The 24021-nt window shown below is 51.8% G+C and overlaps 1 protein-coding gene across 4 annotated transcripts; it reads left to right on the top strand.

Moving 5' to 3' along the window:
- The first annotated feature begins 88 nt into the window (after positions 1-88).
- MMRN2 (multimerin 2) lies at positions 89-19808 on the top strand. Of its 4 annotated transcripts, none has more exons than XM_012472626.3 (7): positions 89-360; positions 10154-10282; positions 10362-10468; positions 10568-10648; positions 11392-11565; positions 11704-13527; positions 18215-19808. In XM_012472626.3, exons 1-7 carry the CDS (start codon positions 197-199, stop codon positions 18595-18597), a joined length of 2862 nt encoding a protein of 953 aa, XP_012328049.2. In that variant the 5' UTR covers positions 89-196; the 3' UTR covers positions 18598-19808. The 4 variants fall into 4 exon arrangements, with proteins under 4 accessions (XP_012328049.2, XP_064230486.1, XP_012328051.2 ...); XM_012472628.3 differs by lacking the exon at positions 89-360 and adding an exon at positions 2671-2983; XM_012472627.3 differs by lacking the exon at positions 89-360 and adding an exon at positions 3066-3639.
- The last annotated feature ends 4213 nt before the right edge of the window (positions 19809-24021 follow it).

Raw genomic sequence — 24021 nt, 5'->3', positions numbered from 1 at the left:
GGCCCCTGTAGGGCCAGCCGGGGTGGTCAGGGGGCCGGACGAGACCCATCGGGTGGGCCGGCCCACGCCACTTCCTCTCTTTGTTGTCCTGGTATTTTCTTTTCCTCCTGAGATTTAACTCGAAGACAACGTCACTAGCAGTTTCTGGAGCCACTTGCCAAGGCTGAGCATGAACTGAGCCTGCCCCACCACCGAGATGATCCTGAGCTTGCTGTTCAGCCTTGGGGGACCCCTGGGCTGGGGGCTGCTGGGGGCATGGGCCCAGGCTCCCAGTACTAGGCTCTCTGATCTGCAGAGCTCCAGGCTACCTGGGGTCTGGAGGGCAGAGGCTGAGGACACCGGCAGGGACCCCATTGGACGGTAAGAGGGCCTAGACCTTGGCAGAGGTCATGGGGTAGGATCTGATCCCAGCTCAGACAGAGTAGGACCTCTCTGGACCTCATGTCCCATCTGTGAAATGGGCTAATAGCATCTATATGCTGAGCCAGCCATGAGGCTGAACAAGGAGCCTGAACTGGGTGCTTCAGAGTCCACCCAAGAATGGCAGGGAGTTCCTTGTCTGAGTCATGGCGGGGAATGGGGCTTGCGGGGCTGGCCCGGAGGCACAGCTCCTACCATCAATCACCCATCATGGGGCCCTGGGGGACTCTGGCTGCAGCCGCTTCCAGTTGGCCTGGCCATGACTCCTGTTCTTCGAAAGAAATCAATTCTGAAAGCTGAGACCCAGCAAGGCTGCCCTCAGATTTTGATCTGAGTTCCCTGAGGACTTGGCTCCAACCGCCAACAGTGAGCAGAGAGGGCCCCCTGCTCTCCAGAGCACAATCCAGGGAGCTCTGCCTCAGCATCCCCCATAAGTAGGCAGGATGGTCTTGCAACTGGACCCAGGACAGCTTTCCAGCATTCTCTTTGTACAGGACTAGGGCCCCTCCTGCTGATAAGGCGCTGGGCCTGTAAGTCCCCCTCATCTCCAGCTGCCACTCAGTCAGAGCAGCAGGTACTGTTTACGGGCCAGGCACCTTGCCCTGTGTATCTCAGTTCATCCTTCCAACAGCTCCACTTACAAAGGAGGAGCCTGAGGCTCAGAGAGGCTGAGCGGCTCTCCCAAGGTCACACAGCTAAGGAGCGGGATCTGAGTCTGACTCCAGAGCTCACACTCGACTCTGCAGCACTCGGAGCCAGCCCCGACCCCCAGGTGCTCCTACCCCCAGCCTCCTGCCCCCAGACCTGTTTGGCTAAGGGCAGCTACATGGATTTAGGGAGTGAGAGGGGCTGACTTACCCTTCTATTTGGGGTGTGAGGGCCACCATCACAGCAGACCTGCCTGCGATGGGTCTCATTTGGCTTCTGAGTTGCAGGTTTGTCAGGCACTTTCCTGAAAGTGGATTTGACCAGGGAGGCGCAAGAGGCACCTTAGTGATGGAGGGGCTGGTGGCAGTGGCATGGGGAGCAGTAGCTGAGCAGTTGGCCATGGAGAAACCGTGTTCCCTCCTGCCCCCAGCTCTGCTCAGGGCTTGGAAGCGCAGGTGATTCTTGGTGGGGGAGATCCAGCCACTCTGCTCTGATTTCAGGACCAAGGAAGCTCCACGGCTGAGTCTCAGGCCACCTTCCTCATGTTGATGAAAGGGAGGATGAGGGGACCCAGTGGACAGGGGGGAGGAGGGAGCTGCTCCTCTTCCTCCCCATCCCCTTGGTTGTAGGGAGGGACATTGCTCCCTTAGCCCCAAGGAGAGGGTCTGGGAACTGCTGACGGGCAGCCCTGCAGGGGCCCCTCAGTCATTCCCTGGGGGTCTCAGAGTGGGAGGGTGCATGGACCTGGCCCAGGAATGCCCAGGTGTCCCAAGCCTGAAAGCCCCCTGCCTGCAGGGGTCTCCCTCCCGCATCCAGAAGCTGCGGTCTTCACAGGGCAAGCCCCTTCTCTTTCACCAAGCCCGGATGGGCTGGTGAGAAAGGAAGGAAATGCTGCAGCTTCCTGGGCTGATTGCTTCCAGTGCTCCTGTGACCCGGGAGGCGGAAGCATGCTCCAGCTGCCATCCCAGCAGCAGGGGAAGGGGAGGCAGATTGGGTTCCAGTAGCAGGGGTGGTGACACCCACACCGTCAGGAGGAGGTTCGGAAGCCTGAGCCAGGCATTCCGCTCGGCATTTGCTGTTCACATTTGTTTCCAGAGCCCCAAAGCTAGGGCGGGCCCTGGATGCAGGTCCCAGTAAGACCCTTAGCAAGGAGAAGCTTGAATAGAACCACTAGGTCCTCAGACTTCCCTGCAGCGGAGGAGGGAAGGGGTTAACTGCTTCCTAAGTCGCCAGGGACCCCAAGGGACCCAGTCCATGGAGCCAGCAGCCTGAGCAGTAGGACTCCAGGAGGAAGAGGCTCTTTCCATGTCCTGGCTTGGGGTGTCTAGAATGTGGGTGCCTCAGACCCAGGATTTGCTGTCCCAGTGGAACTCAGTCTGGTAGGGATGGTGCTAAGCCCCAGGCAAGGTGTCCCACCTGTCCCATTGCTGTGACAGCTCAGAGGGGTGGGGATGCCCCCCAGGGCTACAGAGCTCCTAAGTAACAGGTGAGAGCCGGGGCCCACCCAGGCATTCTCTATCCTGTCCCTCTGGCCACGTAGGGGACGCTGCTGCCAGCAGGTTGGCTGGCCCCAGTCACTGGCCACAGGATTTTCCTGACCCTCATGCAAGGAGCATTGGGATTTTCCCAGCTGGGAGCTTGTGGCTCGGAGTCCAGCATATGGCTGGAGGTCACACAGGAGCAGGGCACAGCACAGGCTGCCTTCTCTGGGCCACGATGCATCTCTTGCACCTGTTCCTGCCCCCTTTTTCCCCCACCCAGGCACAGAGACCTTGGCCTGAACAGGGAAGAGCCCCCGCTGGCCAGAGCTGAAGCTTCCAGAACCACGCTGAGGGATTCTCAGCTCTGGGCTGGCAGCGGAGAGAGCCTCAGGCTTCTCTGTCAAGGCCCGTTTCTGACTCAAGGACAAAACCCTGTGAGTTTCTCCCCTGGAATGGTCAGGTTAATGGCTGGCTTCAGGGCCTTGGAAAGTGAGGCTGCGGAGAACACGCCTTTCTTCCCAAGGAAGACTTGAGGTCCCCTGGGAGGGCGTTTCCTGGCTGGGGAGGGGAAGGCACCCCACACAATCTGCATAATGGTGCACCCTCCCCCACACACAGGCTCCCTCTGCCTTCCCACCACACCCGTTCTGAGTGCCTGAGTGCCGCAGAGGCACAGCTTCTTTGAATTTCCGAGAGAGACGGGGGAAGGGCCTTGCTCAAGGTCACTGTGGGTTCGTTCAGGGAGGAGGAGAGGAGAGCACAGGCCGCCCCGCTTCCATTTAAAGCTCCAAAGGAGTCCACATTCCCTCCCATCTGGGTGGGACCGCAGGTTGGGGCCACAGCAGACCAAGGGCAGGCCCAAAGCAGGCCAGAAGAGCCCCACGTTCACTCTGAGCTGGCACCTGCCCCTCAATAGCCCAATGGGAGATGAGGGCACCCAGCAGGGCTCCCCAAGGGAGGGCACAAAGATGGAGCCAGCCTGACACAGAGGGGCAGAGGGAACAATGGATGCCTCAGCGAGTTGGCCCAGGGTCACAGGCATCGAAGGCCAGCAAGAAGCTGCCAAGAGCTGGAGGAAACCAAAGCAAAGGTCAGGAATGTTCCCAGGGTTCGGGGCCGGCAGCCTGTCCTGTGCCAAGGGAGGGCCTGCCCAGGGTGGGGAGCGTGGGCAGAGAGAACAGTGGCACCGAATCCCAGGGTCTGGGCAGGTCAGTGGAGAAAGTTCCTGGGCAGGAAGGGTGGGCGGCATAGTTTCCACTTCCAGGAGCTTGAGGTGGAAAGTCCCGGTAACTCCTGGCAGGCTGGACCAGGCCAGGCGTGCCTGAGGCAAAGGCCTTCCAGGCCCTATGCAGTAGGTCAGAGGTTTGCAAGGAATGGAATTTTGTTTAGAGAGTTTCTCACCCTTGGCACTACTGACATTTTGGACTAGATAATTAACTTGTTGTGGGGTGCAATGTCCTATGCTTTGTAGGGTATTTGGCAGCATCTTTGGTCCTCATCTGTGAGACACCCAGTCATGGGTAGCACCCACCACCCAGATGTGACAATGCACTTGGGGTGCTATTATAAGTTAAATTTTGATGCTGCAAAAGAAATAGCACTCAAAGATAAATCCTCTCAGCAAGGCAATTTACTTCTATAGAAGGGTGTGGCTAACGGATGGAGCAATGGTGGGGCACACGTGGACAAGGGCGGAAGGGGTATTTATGCCTGACGGGGGTCATCTCTACTGCTGTGTCACTCCCCTATTGGCTAGGGTTAGACTGCACAAGCTAAACTAATCCTGATTGGCTATTTTAAAGAGAGCAGGGGTCCGAGCTGGAGAGGCAGGGTGGGTGTCTTGGCAGGAAGGATGGTTACAGGTGGGTCAGAGCAGGTAGCCAGGGGTAACCTAGGTCAAAGAAGGTAACCGGAACAGGTGACTGGAGCAGGTGACGGATGAGTCAGGATGAAGCCAGGGGCTTGGGGAACAGATGTGAACTACTGATTAGAACTGGTGGGGAAGGTTGTTTACTGAAATTATAAGGACGTTAAACTTTAAAATAGAGAAAGAATAAGAGAGCTGAACATACTGACATACTGATTCTTTGAAGAGAAACTTGGGGTTCATTATAACAGTGTGTCCCCTCTCCTGCTGAGAACCACTGGTCTAAGAGAGATTTTTCCTTTGGGCTGAGCCCATGTACGAGGACTTTCCATGGGGGCCAGGCAGATGTCTGTGCCGGCAAGCATCTCACCTGCAGCTCCTGAGCTCCGGGCCAGTGCCTTCCCAGCCCTCTATTTCAGTGTTGAGTGAGCATTCCTCCCTTCCTTTCATCCCTTTTTACTGTTTACTGATCCCTTGGAGATTCACTGCCCCCTTCCTGGTCTCTGTTCCCACTGGCTGGCATATCAAATCCTGACCCAATGCTCCATCATTTTCATTCCTTAGCTTTGGAGTCTTGATAGCTGTAAGAGAAACTCCCTACTCATTGCTGTCTTTTAAAATTGTCCTTTTTTAAATTTTGAGACAGAGTCTTGCTTCATTGCTCAGGATGGAGTGCAGTGTGCAATGTCAGCTCACTGCGACCTCCACCTCCTTGGCTCAAGCATCCAACCTCAGCCTCCCAAGTAGCTGAGATTAGAGGTACGCACCACCATGCCCAACTAATTTTTGTATTTTTTTTTTTTTTTTTTTTTTTTTGAGACGGAGTTTCTCTTGTTACCCAGGCTGGAGTGCAATGGCGCGATCTCGGCTCACTGCAACCTCCGCCTCCTGGGTTCAGGCAATTCTCCTGCCTCAGCCTCCTGAGTAGCTGGGATTACAGGCATGCGCCACCATGCCCAGCTAATTTTTTGTATTAGTAGAGACGGGGTTTCACCATGTTGACCAGGATGGTCTCGATCTCTTGACCTCGTGATCCACCCACCTCGGCCTCCCAAAGTGCTGGGATTACAGGCTTGAGCCACCACGCCCAGCCCATTTTTGTATTTTTTGTAGAGACAGGGTTGCGCCATGTTGCCCAGGCTGGTCTCAAACTCCTGGACTCAAGTGATCCACTCGCCTCGGCCTCCCAAAGTGCTGGGATTACAGACATGAGTCACTGTGCCTGGGGTTCCAAAACGTTGTTGATTATTCATCTGCATTTTCTCTTCCTGATGAAAATGATTTTATTTATTTTTATTAGTTTATTAGTTATACAAACTCATAGGCAGAGGTCAGAAAACTATGGACAGTGGGCCAAGTCCAACCCACCACCGGTTTTTGCTAACAAAGTTTTATTGGAGCACAGCCACACTGGTTCATTTACCTATTGTCAGTGACTGCTTTTGTGGTACAAAGGCAGGGTTGAGTAGATGGGACAGAGTCCATGTAGCCTGGAAAGCCTGAAACCATGGCCAGCATCAGGGGCATGTGACCTGCGCAGTCACACACAAGGGCCTGCATTCTGAAGGGCCCACTCTGGGTGTCACCATCTGGAAATTCTTCATACTTTTTGAACAAGAGGACCCACATATTCATTTTGCACTGGGCCTTGCCAATTACATAGCTGGTCTTGTGTCAAATGTTTACTATCTGTCCCTTTAGAGAAAAAGTTTGCTGATCTCCTGATTAAGAGTCAACTGGTTCTATAAGGCTTGTTGAGACAGTCAGAAACTCCAGCTCCCTCTGGTCACCAAAGGCAATGACTTTCAACTTTGCAGGTGATTCTCTCATGTTTACCTCTGTGTCACTAAAGAACATGCTTGCATTGCTACTTCCTGGGAGGTAGCTTTATCTATTTTTTTTTTTTGAGACGGAGTTTCACTCTTGTTGCCCCGGCTGGAGTACGATGGTATGATCTCGGCTGACTGCAACCTCCGCCGTCTGGGTTCAAGCCATTCTCCCACTTCAGCCTCCCGAGTAGCTGGGATTACAGGTGTGCACCACCATGCCCGGCTAATTTTTCTATTTTTAGTTAAGACAGATTTTGCCATGTTGGCCAGGCTGGTCTGGAACTCCTGACCTCAAATCATCTTCCTGCCTTGGCCTCCCAAAGTGCTGAAATTACAGGTGTAAGCCACCACACCCAGCCCAAAGACTATTATTTTGAAAGTGCCAAACAATGGTTTTGTTTTTGGGTTTTTTGTGGATTTTTTTTGAGATGGGGTCTCACTGTGTTGTCCAGGCTGATCTTGAACTCCAGACCTCAAGCAGTCCTCCCACCTCAACCTCTTGAGTAGCTGGGATTACAGATGCAAGCCACCACACCCGGCTTGCATAATAGTGTTGATGTGCAGGCAATATTTCAAGCCACTGCTCATCCGATGGTCTCCTGATGAGGGATACATGGGAGGTAAATGTTCTGGAACCTGGGTTGTTTGAAAATGTCTTTATTCTCACTCCCCATACTGATTCATAGTTAGGCTGGATATAGGATTCTGGGTTGTAAATTACTCTTCTTCAGTATTTTGAATGCAGTTCTCACTGTGTCCCAGTTTCCAGTATTGCCGTTGAGAGGTTCAAAGCCATTCCAATTACTGATTTGTATGCTTGTGTTTGTCTTGATTTTCCTCTCTGGAAGCATGTAGAAACTATCTTTGTTCCCAGAGGTCTAAAATTTCATGGTGACATGTTTTGATGTAAGTGTATTTTCATCATATTGCAGGTAATTGGTGGTGCTTTGAAACTAGAAATTGAAATTCTTCACTTCCGGAATGTGTTTTTTGTTTGTTGTTGAGACAAGGTCTCACTCTTTTGCTCAGGCTGGATGGAGTGCAGTGACATGATCGTAGCTCACTCCAGCCTCAGTCTCCCGCCTCAAGGGATCCTTCCACCTCAGGTGTCTGAATAGCTGGTGCACACCACCACACTTGGCTAATTTTTGAATTTTTTGTAGAGATTGGAATCTTGCCATGTTGCTCAGGCTGGTCTCGAACTCCTGAGCTCAAGTGATCCTCCTGCCTCAATCTCCCAAAATGCTGGGACTACAGGCATGAGCCACCATGCCGGACCTGATTTTTTTCATTGATGATTTTCTCCCTCTGTTCTTTCTGAAATTTCTATCATTTGGATGTTACATTTGCAAGACTGGTTCTCTATTTTTCTTTTCTCTCTCCAAGTTTTCATCTCTCCGTTTGCTCTTTTAGGGAAATTTCTTTAACTTTACCCTCTAACATTTCCATTAAATTTATTTTCATTTCTATTGTTATGCTTTTAATTTCCAAGAGTACTTTTTTGTTCTCTGAATGCTCACCCTTTCTCTCCCATCCCCCTTCACTTTTTTTTTTTTCATAGCTTTCTGTTCTTGTTTCTTGGGAGCAGTAATTTCTCTTATCAATCTGGAAATTTTAGTGCAAGTGTTTGACTTCTTACACAGTCATGGTTTTGGTCCAAGTTGACATTTTTCTGTTTGTCCAGTTTGATCTTTTTTTTTTTTTTTTTTTTTTTTTGGAGATAGAATCTTGCTCTGCACCCAGGCTGAAGTGCAGTGGCATAATCATGGCTCACTGCAGCCTCAAACTCCTGGGCTCAAGCAATCCTCCCGCCTCATGCTCCTGAATAGCTGGGACTACAGGCACATGCCGCCACACCTGGCTAATTTTTTGTAGAGATGAGTTCTCACTATGTTGTGCAGGCTGGTCTCAAACTCCCGGGCTCGAAGGATCCTCCCACCTCAGCCTCCCAAAGTGCTGGGATTACAGGTGTGCGCCACTGTGCCTGGCCCTTTTTTGGAACAGAATGTTTCTCTCTTGGATGTCTGCTCACTTAAGAGGAAAAAGACTGAGAAGTTGACTGGAAGCTGGGGTGTATGGATACCCCTTTCTGATGTGTTTTGTCTGGCCTAAGATTTTCTGGTTGGCAGTTTCTATGGGAGAACCCCTGGTGACAGCAACTTTGGGTCTTTGCCTCTCCGCTGGCTCATTTTCCTGAGAAGCTTTTCCAGTCTGCTACTGAGAGGGTAAAGCAGGCTGGGGGCTCAGCACTCAAAATATGATCACTCAAATCCCCTCAGTCCCCTGCCCCTGCCTTTCCTGTGTGACAGTGCCCGACGGCCCCAGGACAAAAACTGGCTCCAGATAGCCATTTCATCACCAAGGCCTCTGAACGCTGCTTTCTAATAGCTCACAGATGTGGCCACTTCTCCCACATCCACCATCGCTCAGTCTGAGCTGCCATCATCTCCCCCCACCCCTGGACACAGCTGCCAACATCCTGCCCTCCCATCCTCTCTGCACCCAGGAACCAGGGTTTCACGCCACTTCCCTGCTGTAACCCCTCCACGACTTCCCATGCCCTCAGGACACGGGCCAGCTCTCTGCTGAGGTCTGCCTTCTCCCTTCACCTCAGCCTCCCTCTGCAGCCCCTTCCTCACCCCCACGCACCCCCATCACATCAGGTGCCTCATCCGACTTTCTGGCTTGAAGACGCAGCCCATTAGCTCCTTCTCCTGAAAGTCTCTGCAGATCCTAGCACCCCTCACCCATTCTGAGAGTGCCTGCTCTCCCTGGGGACCCTGAAGGGAAAGTCTGCACCTCCACATCCGTACCCTGAGCTCAAGCCCCGCACCTGGCACCCAAGAGGTGCCGAGCTGCACTGTGCCACAGAGATCATTGTCACTTGCAACTCTGACAAGCTCTGTCCTGGGAGCTGGCTGCCTGGGGAAGGGCTCTCTGACCTACTGCCACTGACTCTATGGAGTCAGCCACCGGGTCAGTGAACTGGGGCTCCATCAGCATGAGCGTCTCCCACTCCTGGGACACCAGAGGACATGCTGGTGAAGGGCCAGGATGGAGGGGCTACCTCTCAGGTGTGCAGGATGCTGCGTGTGACCCCCTGCCACCCTGCGTGACCTTGATGAGGTGACCACTCCCAGAGAGGACGCTGCTCTGCCCAGCTGCTTACCTTCCCCTAGGACAACTATTTGAAAGCCCCTTTCTAGAATGGTCCTAATGGGCATGGCCAGGGAGCTGGTCCCTCACATGAGTAGCAGCTGGGCAGGCTGCCAGGGCAGCTGGAATGGGGCAGCGGAGCCGTGTTCACAGAACACTTGTGAGAAGCCAGGCACCTGGTGCTCCTCTGCCCACTCAGAGGAGGGCATTATGATTGCCGTTGTATAGATGGGGAAACAGAAGTGCATCATGGGGTCATACAGCCAGAAAGTGTGAGGGATTCGAACCTAGGACTCTCCAGCCTCAGCTGTACCCTGCAGCCTCCCTGGTACCAGGAAAAACAGAAATAGCCTTTCTGACTCTGCGGCTGACCTTGTCAACAGGAATCCATTCAGACAGCTGCAACACACACGGTGTTTTCCTCACACTCTGGCTGTTAGTTTTGTTGGCTAAAACGGTCATCACCCCGGAGCTGCTTTTCACAGTTCTAGATTCTGGCGGGTTTCTCTCTGTGCTGGTTAGGGGAGGCTTCGCGAAGGTGGTGGAGCAGGTGCCCTCTTTGCAGGCAGGGATTGTGAAACATTTGCTCTGGAGCCCAGGGATGAATAATGCAGAGGGCTGTCTCCTCAGGATAGTGGAGTCCAGAATCGCAGCACTGCTCAGGCAGGAGGCAGGGACCCATAGCTCTATACCAGCACCCCCTGTTAGCCTGGATGTGGCTCAGCTGCTCTCTCCTCTGCCTTGTTTTCCAGAAACTGGTGCCCCTACCCAATGTCCAAGCTGGTCACCTTACTAGCTGTTTGCAAAACAGAGAAATTTCTCATCCACTCACAGCAGCCGTGTCCGCAGGGGGCTCCAGACTGCCAGAGAATCAAAGTCATGTGAGTAGTGGGGAGCGGGCCATTTGCCCAGGCCGAGCGGGCCCTCCCTGGAGTCACTGAGCCAGCCTTTCTCCTCCAGGTACCGCATGGCCCACAAGCCAGTGTACCACGTCAAGCAGAAGGTGTTGACCTCCTTGGCCTGGAGGTGCTGCCCTGGCTACACAGGCCCCAACTGTGAGCACCACGGTAGGGCTCCCTACGGCACCCTCCCCACTTGAACCACTGATTCCCAAGGTCAAGCAGCTCCTCTGACTGCTGGGTCAATATCTAATGCTTTCTTTGCAGATTCCATGGCAATCCCTGAGCCTGCAGATCCTGGAGACGGCCACCAGGAACCTGGGGATGGACCAATCAGCTTCGAACCTGGTGTGTTCCTTATCAGAAGGGACAGGCAGCCTGGTGGAGCCCACGTCACCAGCTGGCCCTTTCTCCTGTGATTGGGCAGCGCCATTTCAGGGAAACCTTGCCTCCAGAATCAGCAAGGCCTCCTCTGTGGCTTGCACCACCTCCCACCTTGAAGGCCAGGCTCACAGGGCCCCAGCTGCCTACTGGCTGAGCACACACACCCTTTTCCTTCACCCCATCTTCTGGGAAGGACTGGTTCATCTGGCACTTTCCTTGCACCCCTGAACCACACAAGCCCTGTGCCTAGAAAAAGCTTTCTCACCCTTCCCCACAGCCCTAACCAGGGCCAGGAAGTCATGCTGTCCTTGGTCTTGGAGTCAGCACAGGAAACCCACTAAGAGACACCATTTGCAGCAGGGCCCTTCGAGGTTGGGGCCAAGATTGAGAAAGCAAATGAGTTTCATCATGTGGTGAAGTATTTATTGACAAGGGCTGCCATGAATGATGTTGTAAGGCCATGTGCGTGTGCTAAAAAGGGGAGTGTGCCATTATTGATTAATCATGTCTGCTGTGGGTGTAGGAGGCAGAGTGAGGGCTCACTTGCTATGCATTTGCCCTCCAGGGGTTTAAGGCTTCTAAGCCCCTGCTCAGAGGACATCAGCAGCTACCTTCCCTGCTCTCAGCCCTCAACTCTCCTCTGAACCTCATGGTCTTCCCAAGCCTGGTGAGTTAGCCCTTGACATTTATGTCTGCTGTGTATTCAGGCCACCTGGCTGCAGTGATCAGTGAGGTTGAGGTGCAACAGGAACAGCAGGAACGCCTGCTGGGAGAGCTCCAGAATGATGTGCACCAGGTGGCAGACAGCCTGCCAGGCCTGTGGAAGGCCCTGCCTGGTAACCTCACAGCTGCAACGATGGAAGCAAATCAAACAGAGCACGGTTAGTGGCAGGCTTTAGGGGCTAAGGAAGAGCCTGGTCACATTGAGGGGAGTCGGGGAGGACCTCGCTGGTCCCAGCCTGGGAGGAGTGTCTGCTCCTGCAGGGCTTGTGTCACACCGCATGTCTGTTCTGTTACAGAGTTTCCTGATAGATCCTTGGAGCAGGTGCTGCTACCCCATATGGACACCTTCCTACAAGTGCATTTCAGCCCCATCTGGAGGAGCTTTAATGAAAGTCTGCACAGCCTTGCCCAGGCCATAAGAAACCTGTCTCTTGATGTGGAGGCCAACCGCCAGGCCATCTCGAGAGTCCAGGACAGTGCCATGGTCAGGGCTGACTTCCAGGAGCTTGGTGCCAAATTTGAGGCCAAAGTCCAGGAGAATGCTCAGAGAGTCGGTCAGCTGCAGCAGGACATGGAGGACCGCCTGCACGCCCAGCACCTTACCCTGCACCGCTCGGTCTCAGAGCTCCAGGCCGATGTGGACACCAAATTGAAGAGGCTGCACAAGGCTCAGGAGGCCCGAGGGACCAATGGCAGCCTGGTGGTGGCAATGCCCTGGGCTGGGGCAAAGCCTGAGCCGGAGAGCCTGCAGGCCAGGCTGGGCCAGCTGCAGAGGAACCTCTCAGAGCTACACATGACCACGGCCCTCAGGGAGAAGGAGTTGCAGAACACCCTGGAGGACATGAGGGCCACCCTGACCCAGCACGGGGATGAGATCAAGGAACTGTACTCCGAATCGGACGAGACCTTTGATCAGATCAACAAGGTGGAGCGGCAGGTGGAGGAGCTGCAGGTGAACCACACGGCACTCCGTGAGCTGCGGGTGATCCTGATGGAGAAGTCTCTGATCATGGAGGAGAACAAGGAGGAGGTAGAGCGGCAGCTCCTGGAGCTCAACCTCACGCTGCAGCACCTGCAGGGTGGCCACGCCGACCTCATCAAGTATGTGAAGGACTGCAACTGCCAGAAGCTCTACTTGGACCTGGACGTCATCCGGGAGGACCAGAGGGGCGCCACGCGCGCCCTGGAGGAGACCCAGGTGAGCCTGGATGAGCGGCGCCAGCTGGACGGCCCCTCCCTGCAGGCCCTGCAGAGCGCCGTGGACGCTGTGTCACTTGCTGTGGGCATGCACAAAGCGGAGGGCGAGCGGGTGCGGGCGGCCACGGCACGGCTCCGGAGCCAGGTGCAGGTGCTGGACGACGAGGTGGGCACCCTGAAAGCGGCCGCGGCCGAGACCCGCCACGAGGTGCGCCAGCTACACAGCGCCTTCGCCGCCCTGCTGGAGGACGCGCTGCGGCACGAGGCGGTGCTGGCCGCGCTCTTCGGGGAGGAAGTGATGGAGGAGATGTCTGAGGAGGCCCCGGGGCCACTGCCCCTGAGCTACGAGCAGATCCGCGTGGCCCTACAGGACGCCGCCGTCGGGCTGCAGGAGCAGGCGCTTGGCTGGGACGTGCTGGCCGCCCGGGTGGCGGCCCTGGAGCAGGCCTCGGAGCAGGCCTCGGAGCTCCCACGGCTGGCAGAGCGCCTGGAGCCCAGCCACGACGTGGGCCGCGAGGAGGCTGCCACCACCACCCTGGCCGGCCTGGCTTGGGAGCTCCATAGCCTGAGCCATGAAGTCAAGCGTGTCTGGGGGTGCTGCGAGGCCAAGGCCGAGGCCGGGGCCGTCTCCTTCAACGCCTCCCTCGACAGCCTCCACAGCGCACTCTCTGCCACCCAGCGCAGCTTGGAGCAGCACCAGCAGCTCTTCCACGGCCTCTTTGGGAACTTCCAAGGGCTCGTGGCAGCTAATGTCAGCCTGGACCTGGGGAAGCTGCAGACCATGCTGAGCAGGAAAGAAAAGAAGCAGCAGAAAGGTCTGGAAGCTCTCCGGAAGAGAGACAAGAAGGAAGCGGAGCCTTTGGTGGACGCGCGCATCACAGGGCCTGTGCCAGGTGCCTTGGGCACGGCGCTCTGGGAGGCAGGTGAGTTCCAGTGCCCAGGAGACTGACTGGCGAGTCTAGGAGGCCAGGGTGGGCTGCCAGCAGCTCTTCTGCCTCCAAGGGGGCCAGGACGAAAGAGAACAGGATGGCCGTCAGTCATCCCTACTCGGGGTCCACCCTCCCCTTGGCCCAGCTGTTTTTCAGAGCTGTGGGCCTCACAAGCTACCTGGCATGTGGGGAGGCAGAAGAAGTCACAAGAACCACCTGCTAGTGCCAGAGCCCACGAGCAGGCAGAGCCAATGCTCCTGCTGCAGAGAAGGGAGTGTTCCCGCCCTGCCGGGGCAGCCCTCAGGTCCCCCCATCTCAGCTCTTCACTGCACCCACTTCATCCCCATGTGCCAAGCCACTGTATGCAAGGAGAATGTGGATAGAGATTGTGGCCGCTTGCCACGGGCAGCCCCACTTAGCCACTGTTTCATATTCCATGATTTAGGTTTTTTTTTTCTTTTTTTGGGAGATGGGTCTCACTTTGTCATCCAGGCTGGAGTACAGTGGTGGGATCACAGCTCACTGTAGCCTCGACCTCCCTGGGCTCAGCTGATCCTCCCTCTTCAGCCTCCAGAGTAGCTGTGACTACAGGTACATGTCATCATGCCCAGCTAATTTTTGTACTTCTTGTAGAGATGGAGTCTTGCTATGTTGCCCAGACTGGTCTCAAACTCCTGGGCTCAGGCAGTCTGCCCATCTCAGCCTCCCAGAGTGTTAGGATTATAGGCATGAGCCACTGTGCCCAGCCTCAATTTCAGTTTCTTGCATCAACCATGATCAGAAAATAGGTGAGTACAGTACAATAAGATTTTGATAGCAGGAGAAACCACATTCATATAACTTTTATTACAGTATACACCCCAGTGGACTGTACAGAGAAAGCCGTGGGCCCTAAAAGGAGCCCATTCTCTCTGCAAATACAGTTAACCCGTCTCACTGCTCTGTGCTAGGTCCCCTTCCTGGGCTTTACCACAGTGACCCATCCCAACAGGTCAGTGACAAACTCATCAGCACTACCACCTTACCTGAAACTGAGGCATGAACAGCTAGTGAGCGGCAGAGGAGTGCTGTCTTGAGGGTGCTGGTTCGTCCCCTCCAAAAGGCCCTCCATGGCTGGTCCCTGCAGGTCCCTGGGCCTGGGAGCTGGCTCTGAGGCTGAAGGGATGTATGACCAAACTTCCCATCCCCTCCCTGAGCATGGCTCTGAGAGGGGGACAACTAGGCTCTGTGTCTTAAATGACTCTGCCAGAAGCTGGCCTTGGAGCTGGGGCCATTCCCCACCCAGACACAGGGCTAAGAACAAGGCCACCATCTTGGCCATGTGTAACCTGCTGTGTGGCAAGTCTAAGGCCTTGTCAAAGTCCCATCCCAGGCAGTCCTGCCACTGTTGACCCTCCCTGTGGCCCAAGAGGCAATGCAAAGCAGTGAAAGGGCACCCAGGGTCTATCATCACCTCTCTGTTTCATCCTCAGTAAAATGGCAGAATCCCAACTCACGTCAAAGTTATGAAGACAGCTGTATTTACCAAACACCTAGCACGAGGCTTACCTCATGTAGGAACCCAGTCAACGTTTTCCCATTTCCCCAGCATTTTCAGGGCCAGGCTGTGTCCACACACACTGACACTTCCCTCTTGTTTCCTCTCGTGCATGGTGCAAGGCTTCAATATGCTGATGACTTTCAGAATTTGTTCGATGGTTTGGGAATGTGTTCACCACAATGATCATTTATTTCAAAAAAATGTTTTCCTTAAAAACAAATTTCCGGACCTGGTGCAGTGGCTTACACCTGTAATCTCAGCACTTTGGGAGGCTGAGGTGGATGGATCACTTGAGGCCAACAGTTTGAAATCAGCCTGGGCAACATGGCGAGACACCGTCTCTACTAAAAATACAAAAATTAGGCCAGGCACAGTGGCTCATGCATGTAATCCCAGGACTTTGGGAGGTCGAGGAGGAGGTGGAGGCTGCAGTGAGCCGAGATTGCACCACTGCACTCCAGCCTGGACAAGACAAAGCAAGACTCTGTCTAGAACAAACAAACAAAAATTAGCCAGCTGTGGCGGGCACCTGTAATCCCAACTCAGGAGGCTGAGGCAGGAGAATCGCTTAAACCTGGGAGGCAGAGGTTGCAGTGAGCCGAGATTGCTCCACTGCACTCCAGCCTGGGCTATAGAGTAGGACTGTCTCAAACACACACACACACACACACACACACACACACACACACACACACGACTGTCTCAGACACACACACACACACTCTTCCCTTTATTTGTTTGCAGGAATGTGTGCCCTGCAGGGAAGCGCACTCTAAGTTTGCACAGTCCTTCCCGCGTCTTACGGCCTGTAGGGCGCAAGGCTGGGTGGGGTCTCCCTCTGCGGAGGAACTCCCCGCGCAGGCGCCCAGACGCAACGGCTGGAAACAAGGGCACAGCACCGGCAGAGGGCGCTGCGGACCGGCCTTCCTTCGGCTTGGCGAGAGCCCTACCTGCTGGGTGTTAGGGGAATTGCAGAAGCAGCCGCAAGCCTCTGACTTGGCACAATCTTTTTTTTTTTTTTTGAGACGGAGTTTCGCTCTTGTTGCTCAGGCTGGAGTGCAATGGCGCGATCTCGGCTCACCGCAACCTCCGCCTCCTCCCGGGTTCAAGCGATTCTCCTGCCTCAGCCTCCTGAGTAGCTGGGATTACAGGCATGTGCCATTACGCCCGACTAATTTTGTATTTTCAGGAGAGATGGGGGTGTCTCCACGTTTGTCAGGCTGGTCTCGAACCCCGACCTCAGGTGATCGATCCGCCCGCCTCAGCCTCCCAGAGTGCTGGGATTACAGGCGTGAGCACTGTGCCTGGCCGACTTGGCAAAATCTTAACACAAATGGGAAAGCTGTTCTCAACTCCCTAATTCTCAGAAAATTAGAACTCAGTTCTTCCAGAACTAGAGAAAAGCAACATTTTTTTATTCACAAGGCTATTGCTGGATTGGGAGACAAAGAGCTGGGGCTCTAGTTCCAGGACCCAAGTCACTAATTGCTTAGCAAATGGCTCCTTCTCAGGCCTTGGTTTCATCACTTAAGAAATGGGGACTTTGTTTTCAACTCCTAGAGAGGGAGCAAGTTGAGGAAACCCACGGTCGACATGACCTCGGTGCCATGGCCAGTGTCACAGCCAGGACCCAAGCAGGACTCACCTTTCCCATGCTGTCTCATGACCCTGTCCCCAGCTGCCCAACCATCCTGGCCAGGCAGTGTGGCTGGCTTCTTTCTGGCTGTTTGTCCACCCTCCACACATGGCAGCTTCCTCTGCCTCTGTGCCCATGCATGGGCCTGGCACCGGTGTTCTGTCTCAGTGTTCCTGTCCTAAGGCTAGCTAAAATGCACCCTGCAGAGAACCAGAAGTCAAGAAATTCAAGGTCTGCTCCCTGGAGGCTTGGTAATTTACTAGTTGTGTGGTCTGGAGCAATAAGCTTTTTCTTTCCGGGCCTCAGTTTACCCATATGTAATCTCAGGGCTCTGTGAACATTTTGAAAAACCACATTAAGATGACCAGCTTGGCCAGGGACGGTGGCTCACACCTGTAATCCCAGCACTTTGTGGGGCTGAGGTGGGAGGATTGCTTGAGGTCAGGAGTTTGAGACCAGCCTGAGCAACAGAGCAAGACTGTCTCTAGAAAAAATAAAAAATTAGCCGGGCATGGTAGTGCAAGCCTATAGTCACAGCTACTCAGGAGGCTAAGATGGGAGGATTACTTGAGCCAAGGAAGTTGAGGCTGCAGTGAACCATGATCACCAACGCACTCCAGTCTGGGCAACAAGAGACACTTCTATCAACTAAAAAAAAAGACCAGCTTGAGGGGGCTTCTCTTCCCTGGCTCCACCTGCTCTTTCCTTCTTTCTCCAAGGTTCTGTCTCCAACATCCAGGAGGATCCAGCCTTCATGGCTCTGCAGTTACCTCCCTGGTGTTAGCAGCATTATTACCTTGAGGATGGATATTTTCTCTCCCTTGAGCATCTCAACATTCCTAGCAAGTAGCGGTTGTCTGGGAGTCAGAGACCTGTGTTCCTGTCCCAGCCTGCCATTTGCAAACCATGTAGCCTTGGGCAGCCAGTGAAGAATTCAGCCCATTTTGTCAATCAGAGTTATTGCCAATCAGAGTTACTGTCTTTCAAGGAAGTTGGAAGGAAAAGGGATCAAATGCGATAGTGCTTTGTGGCCAGGCATGGTGGCTCATCTCTATAAGCCCAATGTTTTGGGAGGCTGACACAGGAGAATCACTTGAGCCCAGGAGCTCGAGATCAGCCTGGGCAACATAGTAAGACTCTTTCTCTACCAAAAAGAAAAAAAAAAAAAAGGGCTGCAGTGAGCCATGGCTGCCACTGCACTCCAGCCTGGGAGACAGAGTAGACCCTGTCTCAAAAACAAAAAGAGAGAGAAGGCGTTTTGTTAAAATGTACATCAGCTGAGACAACAGACTTGCATTTTCCCTCCTCTCAATTAGTGGAAAACTGCGAATTGGCCACCTAGCTCTGCTCCTTGCGGTAACACTGCCATTGGGAATACCTAGGTTATCTAGAAATAGTGACCCATTTCCGGTACTAGTAAGGTGAGGATGGCGGGTCTCAGGGTTTAGTTTCCTATCCAAGGGTGTAAGAGATGAGTCACTGAGCACTTTCCTCTTATGTTTCAGGATCCCCTGTGGGCTTTTACGCCAGCTTTTCAGGAGGGACGGCTGCCCTGCAGACGGTGAAGTTCAACACTACGCACATCAACGTTGGCAGCAGCTACTTCCCTGAACATGGCTACTTCCGAGCCCCTGAGCGTGGTGTCTACCTGTTTGCAGCTAGCATTGAATTTGGCCCAGGGCCAGGCACTGGGCAGCTGGTGTTTGGAGGTCACCATCGGACTCCAGTCCATACCACTGGGCATGGGGGTGGAAGCACAGCAACTGTCTTTGCTATGGCTGAGCTGCAGAAGGGTGAGCGAGTGTGGTTTGAGTTAACCCAGGGATCAATAACAAAAAGAAGCCTGCCGGGCACTGTATTTGGGGGCTTCCTGATATTTAAGACCTGAACCCCAGCCCTGCTCTGATCAGACATCATGGACTTGCCCAGCTTTCCTTGGCCTGGGGCTCTGGCCAAGGATGGGCTGGAGATCATTTAGCTGGTCTGTCTCTTCCCTGGGAACCTTCTGCAAAGACAATGTATGTGGCCTCCCTCCAGTTGCACGGGGCTTGGCCATTTCTCCATGATGAGAAGGACTGGAATGCCTCCCCAGGCAGGACGTGGTCCTACGAAGCCTGAACCTTGGCTTGGCATGCCTTCTCAGACAGCAAACCGTGGGCTCCAGCCCTTTGCCACACCCTGTATTCTACAACTTCTTTGGTGTTTTGCTCCTCCTGTGGTTGGAAACTTCTGTACAACATTTTAAACCTTTCTCTTGCTTCCTCTTCTCTTCTCCCTAATCGTATGATTGATAGAAAGTCATTTTTTCCCAGAAGGAATGTTTAAAATGAAGGTGACATTTTGGCCAACATTGGAAAGCACTAGAGGGCAATGGGATTAAACCAACCTGTTTGGTCTCTATTGGTCAGTCATGGAGACGAAAGCCTGGCCAACCAAGGGAAAGAAAATTAGTATCTTTAGTATCAGTCATTCCTTGTATGATATGGCTTGGCTGTGTCCCCACCCAAAATACCATCTTGAATTGTAACCCCCATAATCCCCCCATGTCAAGGAAGAGGCCAGGTGGGGGGTAACTGGATCATGGGGGCGGTTCCCCCATGCTGGTCTCATGACAGTGAGTTCTCACAAGATCTGATGGTTTTATAAGTGTTTGGTAGATCCCTCTGTGTTCATTCTCCTTCCTGCCACCTTGTGAAGGTGCCTTGCTTCCTCTTCACCTTCTGCTATGATTCTAAGTTTCCTGAGGCCTCCTCCTTGGCCATGAGGAACTATGAGTCAATTAAACCTCTTTCCTTTATAAATTACCCAGTCTCAGGCAGTTCTTCATAGCAGTGTGAAAACAGACTAATACACTGGTATTTATCTGTAATTTTAACTTCATGTCTTTTTCTCCTTGCCGAACACAGGGTGAAGGCCAAGACATGCCAAACATGAACTAAAATGTGCAGGGCCTTCACCTTTTTTACTTCCTCCAGTATCTTAGGACCATGGTAATTCTTGTTAGCATCTCTAACAAGAGAGCTGAGGGAGGAGGGAAGGAAGACTGTAAAAATCCCCCTCAATAATGATCAACTTTGGAATAAAGCGATGCCCTTCAAATCTCTGCCTCACTTACTTCTGGAGAGCAAAAATAATTGATAGAGTAAGTAGAAATATGGAAGGTGAAACTATGTGGGTAAATGTGACTTTGATTATTCCAGGCCCTGTTACATAGAATGATTTCAGTTCATTCTACATAAAATACTCGGAGGCTTCCACACTAGGCAAAGACACTAACACTGTGCTAGACACTACAGCTCATAATTGCAATTATTCCTGTAATATACCAGCATATGGTTTTCAAAAACTTTCAGATCCTAGAGCAAACTGGCCTAAGAAAGCAGTCATCCAGCTATCAGAAAATCAAGTGTTGTTTTGGTATTAGGTACTCAAAATTTGTTGAATATAGTCTTCTCCATAAGAAAATCAGATTACTGAGGCAAGAGAATTGCTTGAACCTGGGAGGGAGAGGTTGCAGTGAGCCGAGATTGTGCCACTGCACACTACAGACAAAGCAAGACTCTGTCTCAAAAAAAAAAAAAAAAGGAAGAAAAGAAAATCAGATTGAACTTGGTAGTGAGTTGCTTGTTGGCGTTAACAAGGTTACTAGCACTTCTCATTGTTTGCTAGGAATTATTAGTTCACTTGTTCCTCAGAATTTATTTAGTACTAAGTTTTGTGTACTCAATGTGTTAAAACATCAGTGTTAAAAGGAACAGTATGCCAGGCCACGCCGCCGACTCATTTTGACCTGAGGTAAGTCACAACCTCTCTTGAACTTTGTCTGTAGTGTGAGGTGGTTGATCTTACAGCTCCTATTAGGTATTCTGGCATTTTTTTTTTTTTTTTTTTTTTTTTTTTTGAGATAGAGTCTTGCTCTGTCATCCAGGCTGGAGTGCAGTGGTGTGATCTTGGCTCACTGCAACCTCCGCCTCCTGGGCTCAAGCAATTCTCCTGTCTCAGGCTTTCGAGTAACTGGGATTACAGGCACCCACCACTACATCCAGCTAATTTTTGTATTTTTAGTAGAGACAGGTTTTCACCATGTTGGCAGGCTGGTCTCGAACTCCTGACCTCACGTGATCCACCTGCCTCAGCCTCCCAAAGTGTTGGGATTACAGGCATGAGCCACTGCTTCTGGCCTCTGGCATTTTATTATCTTAACCACAGGTTTTAATATCACCCACCCCTAGTGCAGCTCTCAATTGCCAAGACCAGTACTGCCCCAAGGCACGAAGCAGTTGGCCACACCAGAACAAAGATTAGAAGAAGCCCAGCAGCAGGTGATCCTTGCTGCTGCAGACCACGCTGTGTCTTCTTTCTGCTCAACTGTGCAGTTACTGGTCAGGCTCTGCTGATGACAGTTGAAACATTAGGTAATGCAGTCTTATCCTTTGGAACTTACTGCCCATAGTAAGTGAAGTGAATTGATCCCCTCCATAAGGGGTACTTGTCTAATGAAAGTGCTAATGGGTAAGCTCTGCCAACAGCATGGATGCGTCACTCCAGAAGTTTCTGGGATGAGAACTAGAGAAATAATGGTTCTTCTAGACAGGGTGTTTTTACATGCAACAAAACATATGTAACTACATTTCAGAAAACTTAACATCAAGTTTAAGTGCAAAATTTCTGTTTAAACAGTCCTATAATTAGGACCCCAGATTAGCAAGAATTCTGAAGTTCATCTGATTGATAGACTTCTTGTCTCCGCCTGGGTGGAGGCACCTCCTGTCCTCCAAGCAGACCCCCGTTACTCAGACCAGTGGTCAGTACCCTCACTGTGGCACCCGGAACAACACAAGGGATGGAGCACACGGTGGTACCCCCAAAACCTGATATGGAATCATATTTAAAAATCCCCAAATATTGGAAAACAAGAGACGGTACTGTAAGTACATCAGGAAATTTGGGTAATTCCTGAAAAATAGAAACAAGGGATCAGGTCTGAAATGAAACAGCAACAGGAAATCTTGACCCCAAGCGTGAGACTGCTGGGGAGATGGGAGTGCTTTGGGGGAGCCCCAGACTCAAACCCAGCCCTTGAAACATCTGGGGGAGGCAAGGGTTGAAAAACTAACTGTTGGGTACTATGTTCAGTATCTGGGTGACAGCATCATTCATACCGCAAACCTTAGCACCACGCAACACACCCAGGTAACAGACCGGCATATGTAGCCCGTGTCTAAAATAAAATTTGGAAAAAAAAACCCTAAAACAGTTCCACCATCACAAGGAAAAAAATAAAAACACACTTGGGGTCACTGTGTGCCAGAACTCCAGCCCTGTCATCAGCCCCAAGCTCTAGGTACCTGGCAGCTGCTGGGCCTCTTGAAGCAGGGAGCCCACATATCCTGACAAGTATGCCCTTACCAACCCACAGGGACCAGTCCCAAGACCTCTCCAGAAACCACAACATAATGTCAAAGTCACTCCTACTATGAGATTTTACTCAGAAGCAGTGTGAAGAGGCTACAGAGCTCATGACAAGTTTCTTAGAACTCCTTTTCTCAGCCTCTGCACCCTGCTATCTCTTTAGCTCAAAAACAGAAAAGCTCTCCCCACTGTAGCCCGAGCACCCTCCTTCCGTTGCCTTCATCAAGAAACCTCCCCAAAAAAACCTGGCTTGACAACAACTCAGCTCTCTTACGGGGTGATGGAGATGGATGAATGGGGCAAGGAAAGCCAGAATCCTGGAGAAGGAAAGGGCAAATGAGGCCAGCGTGGTGGCTCATGCCTGTAATCACAGCCCTTTGGGAAGCTGAGGCCGAAGGATCACTTGAGGCCCAAAGTTTGAGGTTGTAGTAAGCTGTGAGGGTACCACTGTACTCCAGCCTGGGTGACAGAGTGAGACTCTATCACAAACAAACAAGAAACCCAACCACACCAAAATAACAATTAGCAAAATTTCAGTAAGTTCAGTAGATTAGGGTATTGTTGGTCACTGCTATGATATCAGTGTGAACTTTCCTGGTTCTGATAATTGTGCATAATTGGCTAATAGAACATCCCTGAAGTACTTAGGGATAAAGGGGCATTAGCTCTGTAACTTACTTCAAATAGGTCAGAAAAAACTGTGTGCATACACAATACACAAACATCACAAGGTAGCCTCTGTGATTCCTGCACACACACAGAAAATGACAAAGCAATGGTGCAAAATGTTAGCAGTTTATGCATCTGGGTGAAGGGTAAATGGCAGTTTTTATACTATTCCTGAAACTTTTTTTGGAAGCCTGGAATCATTTCAAAATAAAGTTAAAACATTTGGCTGTTGAAATAAACTCAGATGGGCTGACAAAAGTAGAAGGTAAGATGAAAGATATGAGAAGCATGGTAACAATTATGGAAGAAATATCCAGGGAACCTGAGATTTGTTCTAGAAAGTTCTAGAAAGAGAAAAGAGAAAGAGAAAGAAAAAACAAGGGAAGAAACAAAGTAATAATGGTAGAAAATTTCCCAGGTCTAAAAACAAGACCCAATTAGTACCAAGTAACAGAATGAACATATTTAGATATGGCCAGTTTCAACTTCCAACATCAAGAATAAAAAGAAAATTCTATTTCTTGAAAATAAGTTAACCTGCGTAACATGTCACTTACTAGATCCACATCAGACTTCTCGCTGGCAACAAGGGATGCTAGAAGATCATGGAGTATCATCTTAGAGTTAGAATCTCCAGCCAAACTCCTAGTCAAGTATGATGACAGGATCAAGTAATAAAAATTGCTTTTAAAATGTCTGATTAAAATCCCTCCCACAGCAGTGTAGGTCTTTTGGTGGAGACTTCCAATTTTTTGTTTTTCAACACTTACCTGCATTTCACTCACACAGTAGAGCAACAGATATCATCACCCTGATTCTAAATGGGCTTTTAAAAATGGCTCCTCCCTTAAAGAAAAACAATGGGGGCCCATTTTTTTTTCTTCACCTCACTTGACAAAAATATATGTTTTGAGAGACAGAGTCTTGCCCTGCTGCCCAGGCTGGAGTGCAGTGGCACAATCTCAGCTCACTGCAGCCTCTGCCTCCAGGGTTTAAGCGATTCTCCTGCCTCAGCTTCCCAAGTAGCTGGGACTACAGGTGCACCACCATGTCTGTGGTGTGGTGCCTTTTAGTAGAGATGGGGTTTCACTATATGTTGGCCAGGCTGCACTTAAACTTCTGACCTCAAGTGATTTGCCCACCTTGGCCTCTCAAAGTGTTGGGATTACAGGTGTGAGCCACCGTGTGTGGCCGAAAGTTTTTTCAATATAAACATTCCATACTGATTTTT

This window comes from Aotus nancymaae, unplaced genomic scaffold (genome assembly GCF_030222135.1).
Source record: "Aotus nancymaae isolate 86718 unplaced genomic scaffold, 86718_ANA_hifiasm-v0.15.2.pri h1tg000010l, whole genome shotgun sequence".
Lineage (NCBI taxonomy): Eukaryota > Metazoa > Chordata > Mammalia > Primates > Aotidae > Aotus > Aotus nancymaae.
The sequence above is the reverse complement of the archived record's forward strand: the minus strand, read 5'-3'. Positions and strand labels throughout refer to the sequence as shown.

Excerpts from the sequence above, each read along its gene's own strand:
- MMRN2 (XM_012472626.3), top strand. The coding sequence starts at position 197 with ATGATCCTGAGCTTGCTGTTCAGCCTTGGGGGACCCCTGGGCTGGGGG. Across the intron at positions 361-10,153 it reads GGCAGGGACCCCATTGGACG|AAACTGGTGCCCCTACCCAA; the intron begins GTAAGAGGGCCT and ends CTTGTTTTCCAG. Across the intron at positions 10,283-10,361 it reads TGCCAGAGAATCAAAGTCAT|GTACCGCATGGCCCACAAGC; the intron begins GTGAGTAGTGGG and ends TTTCTCCTCCAG.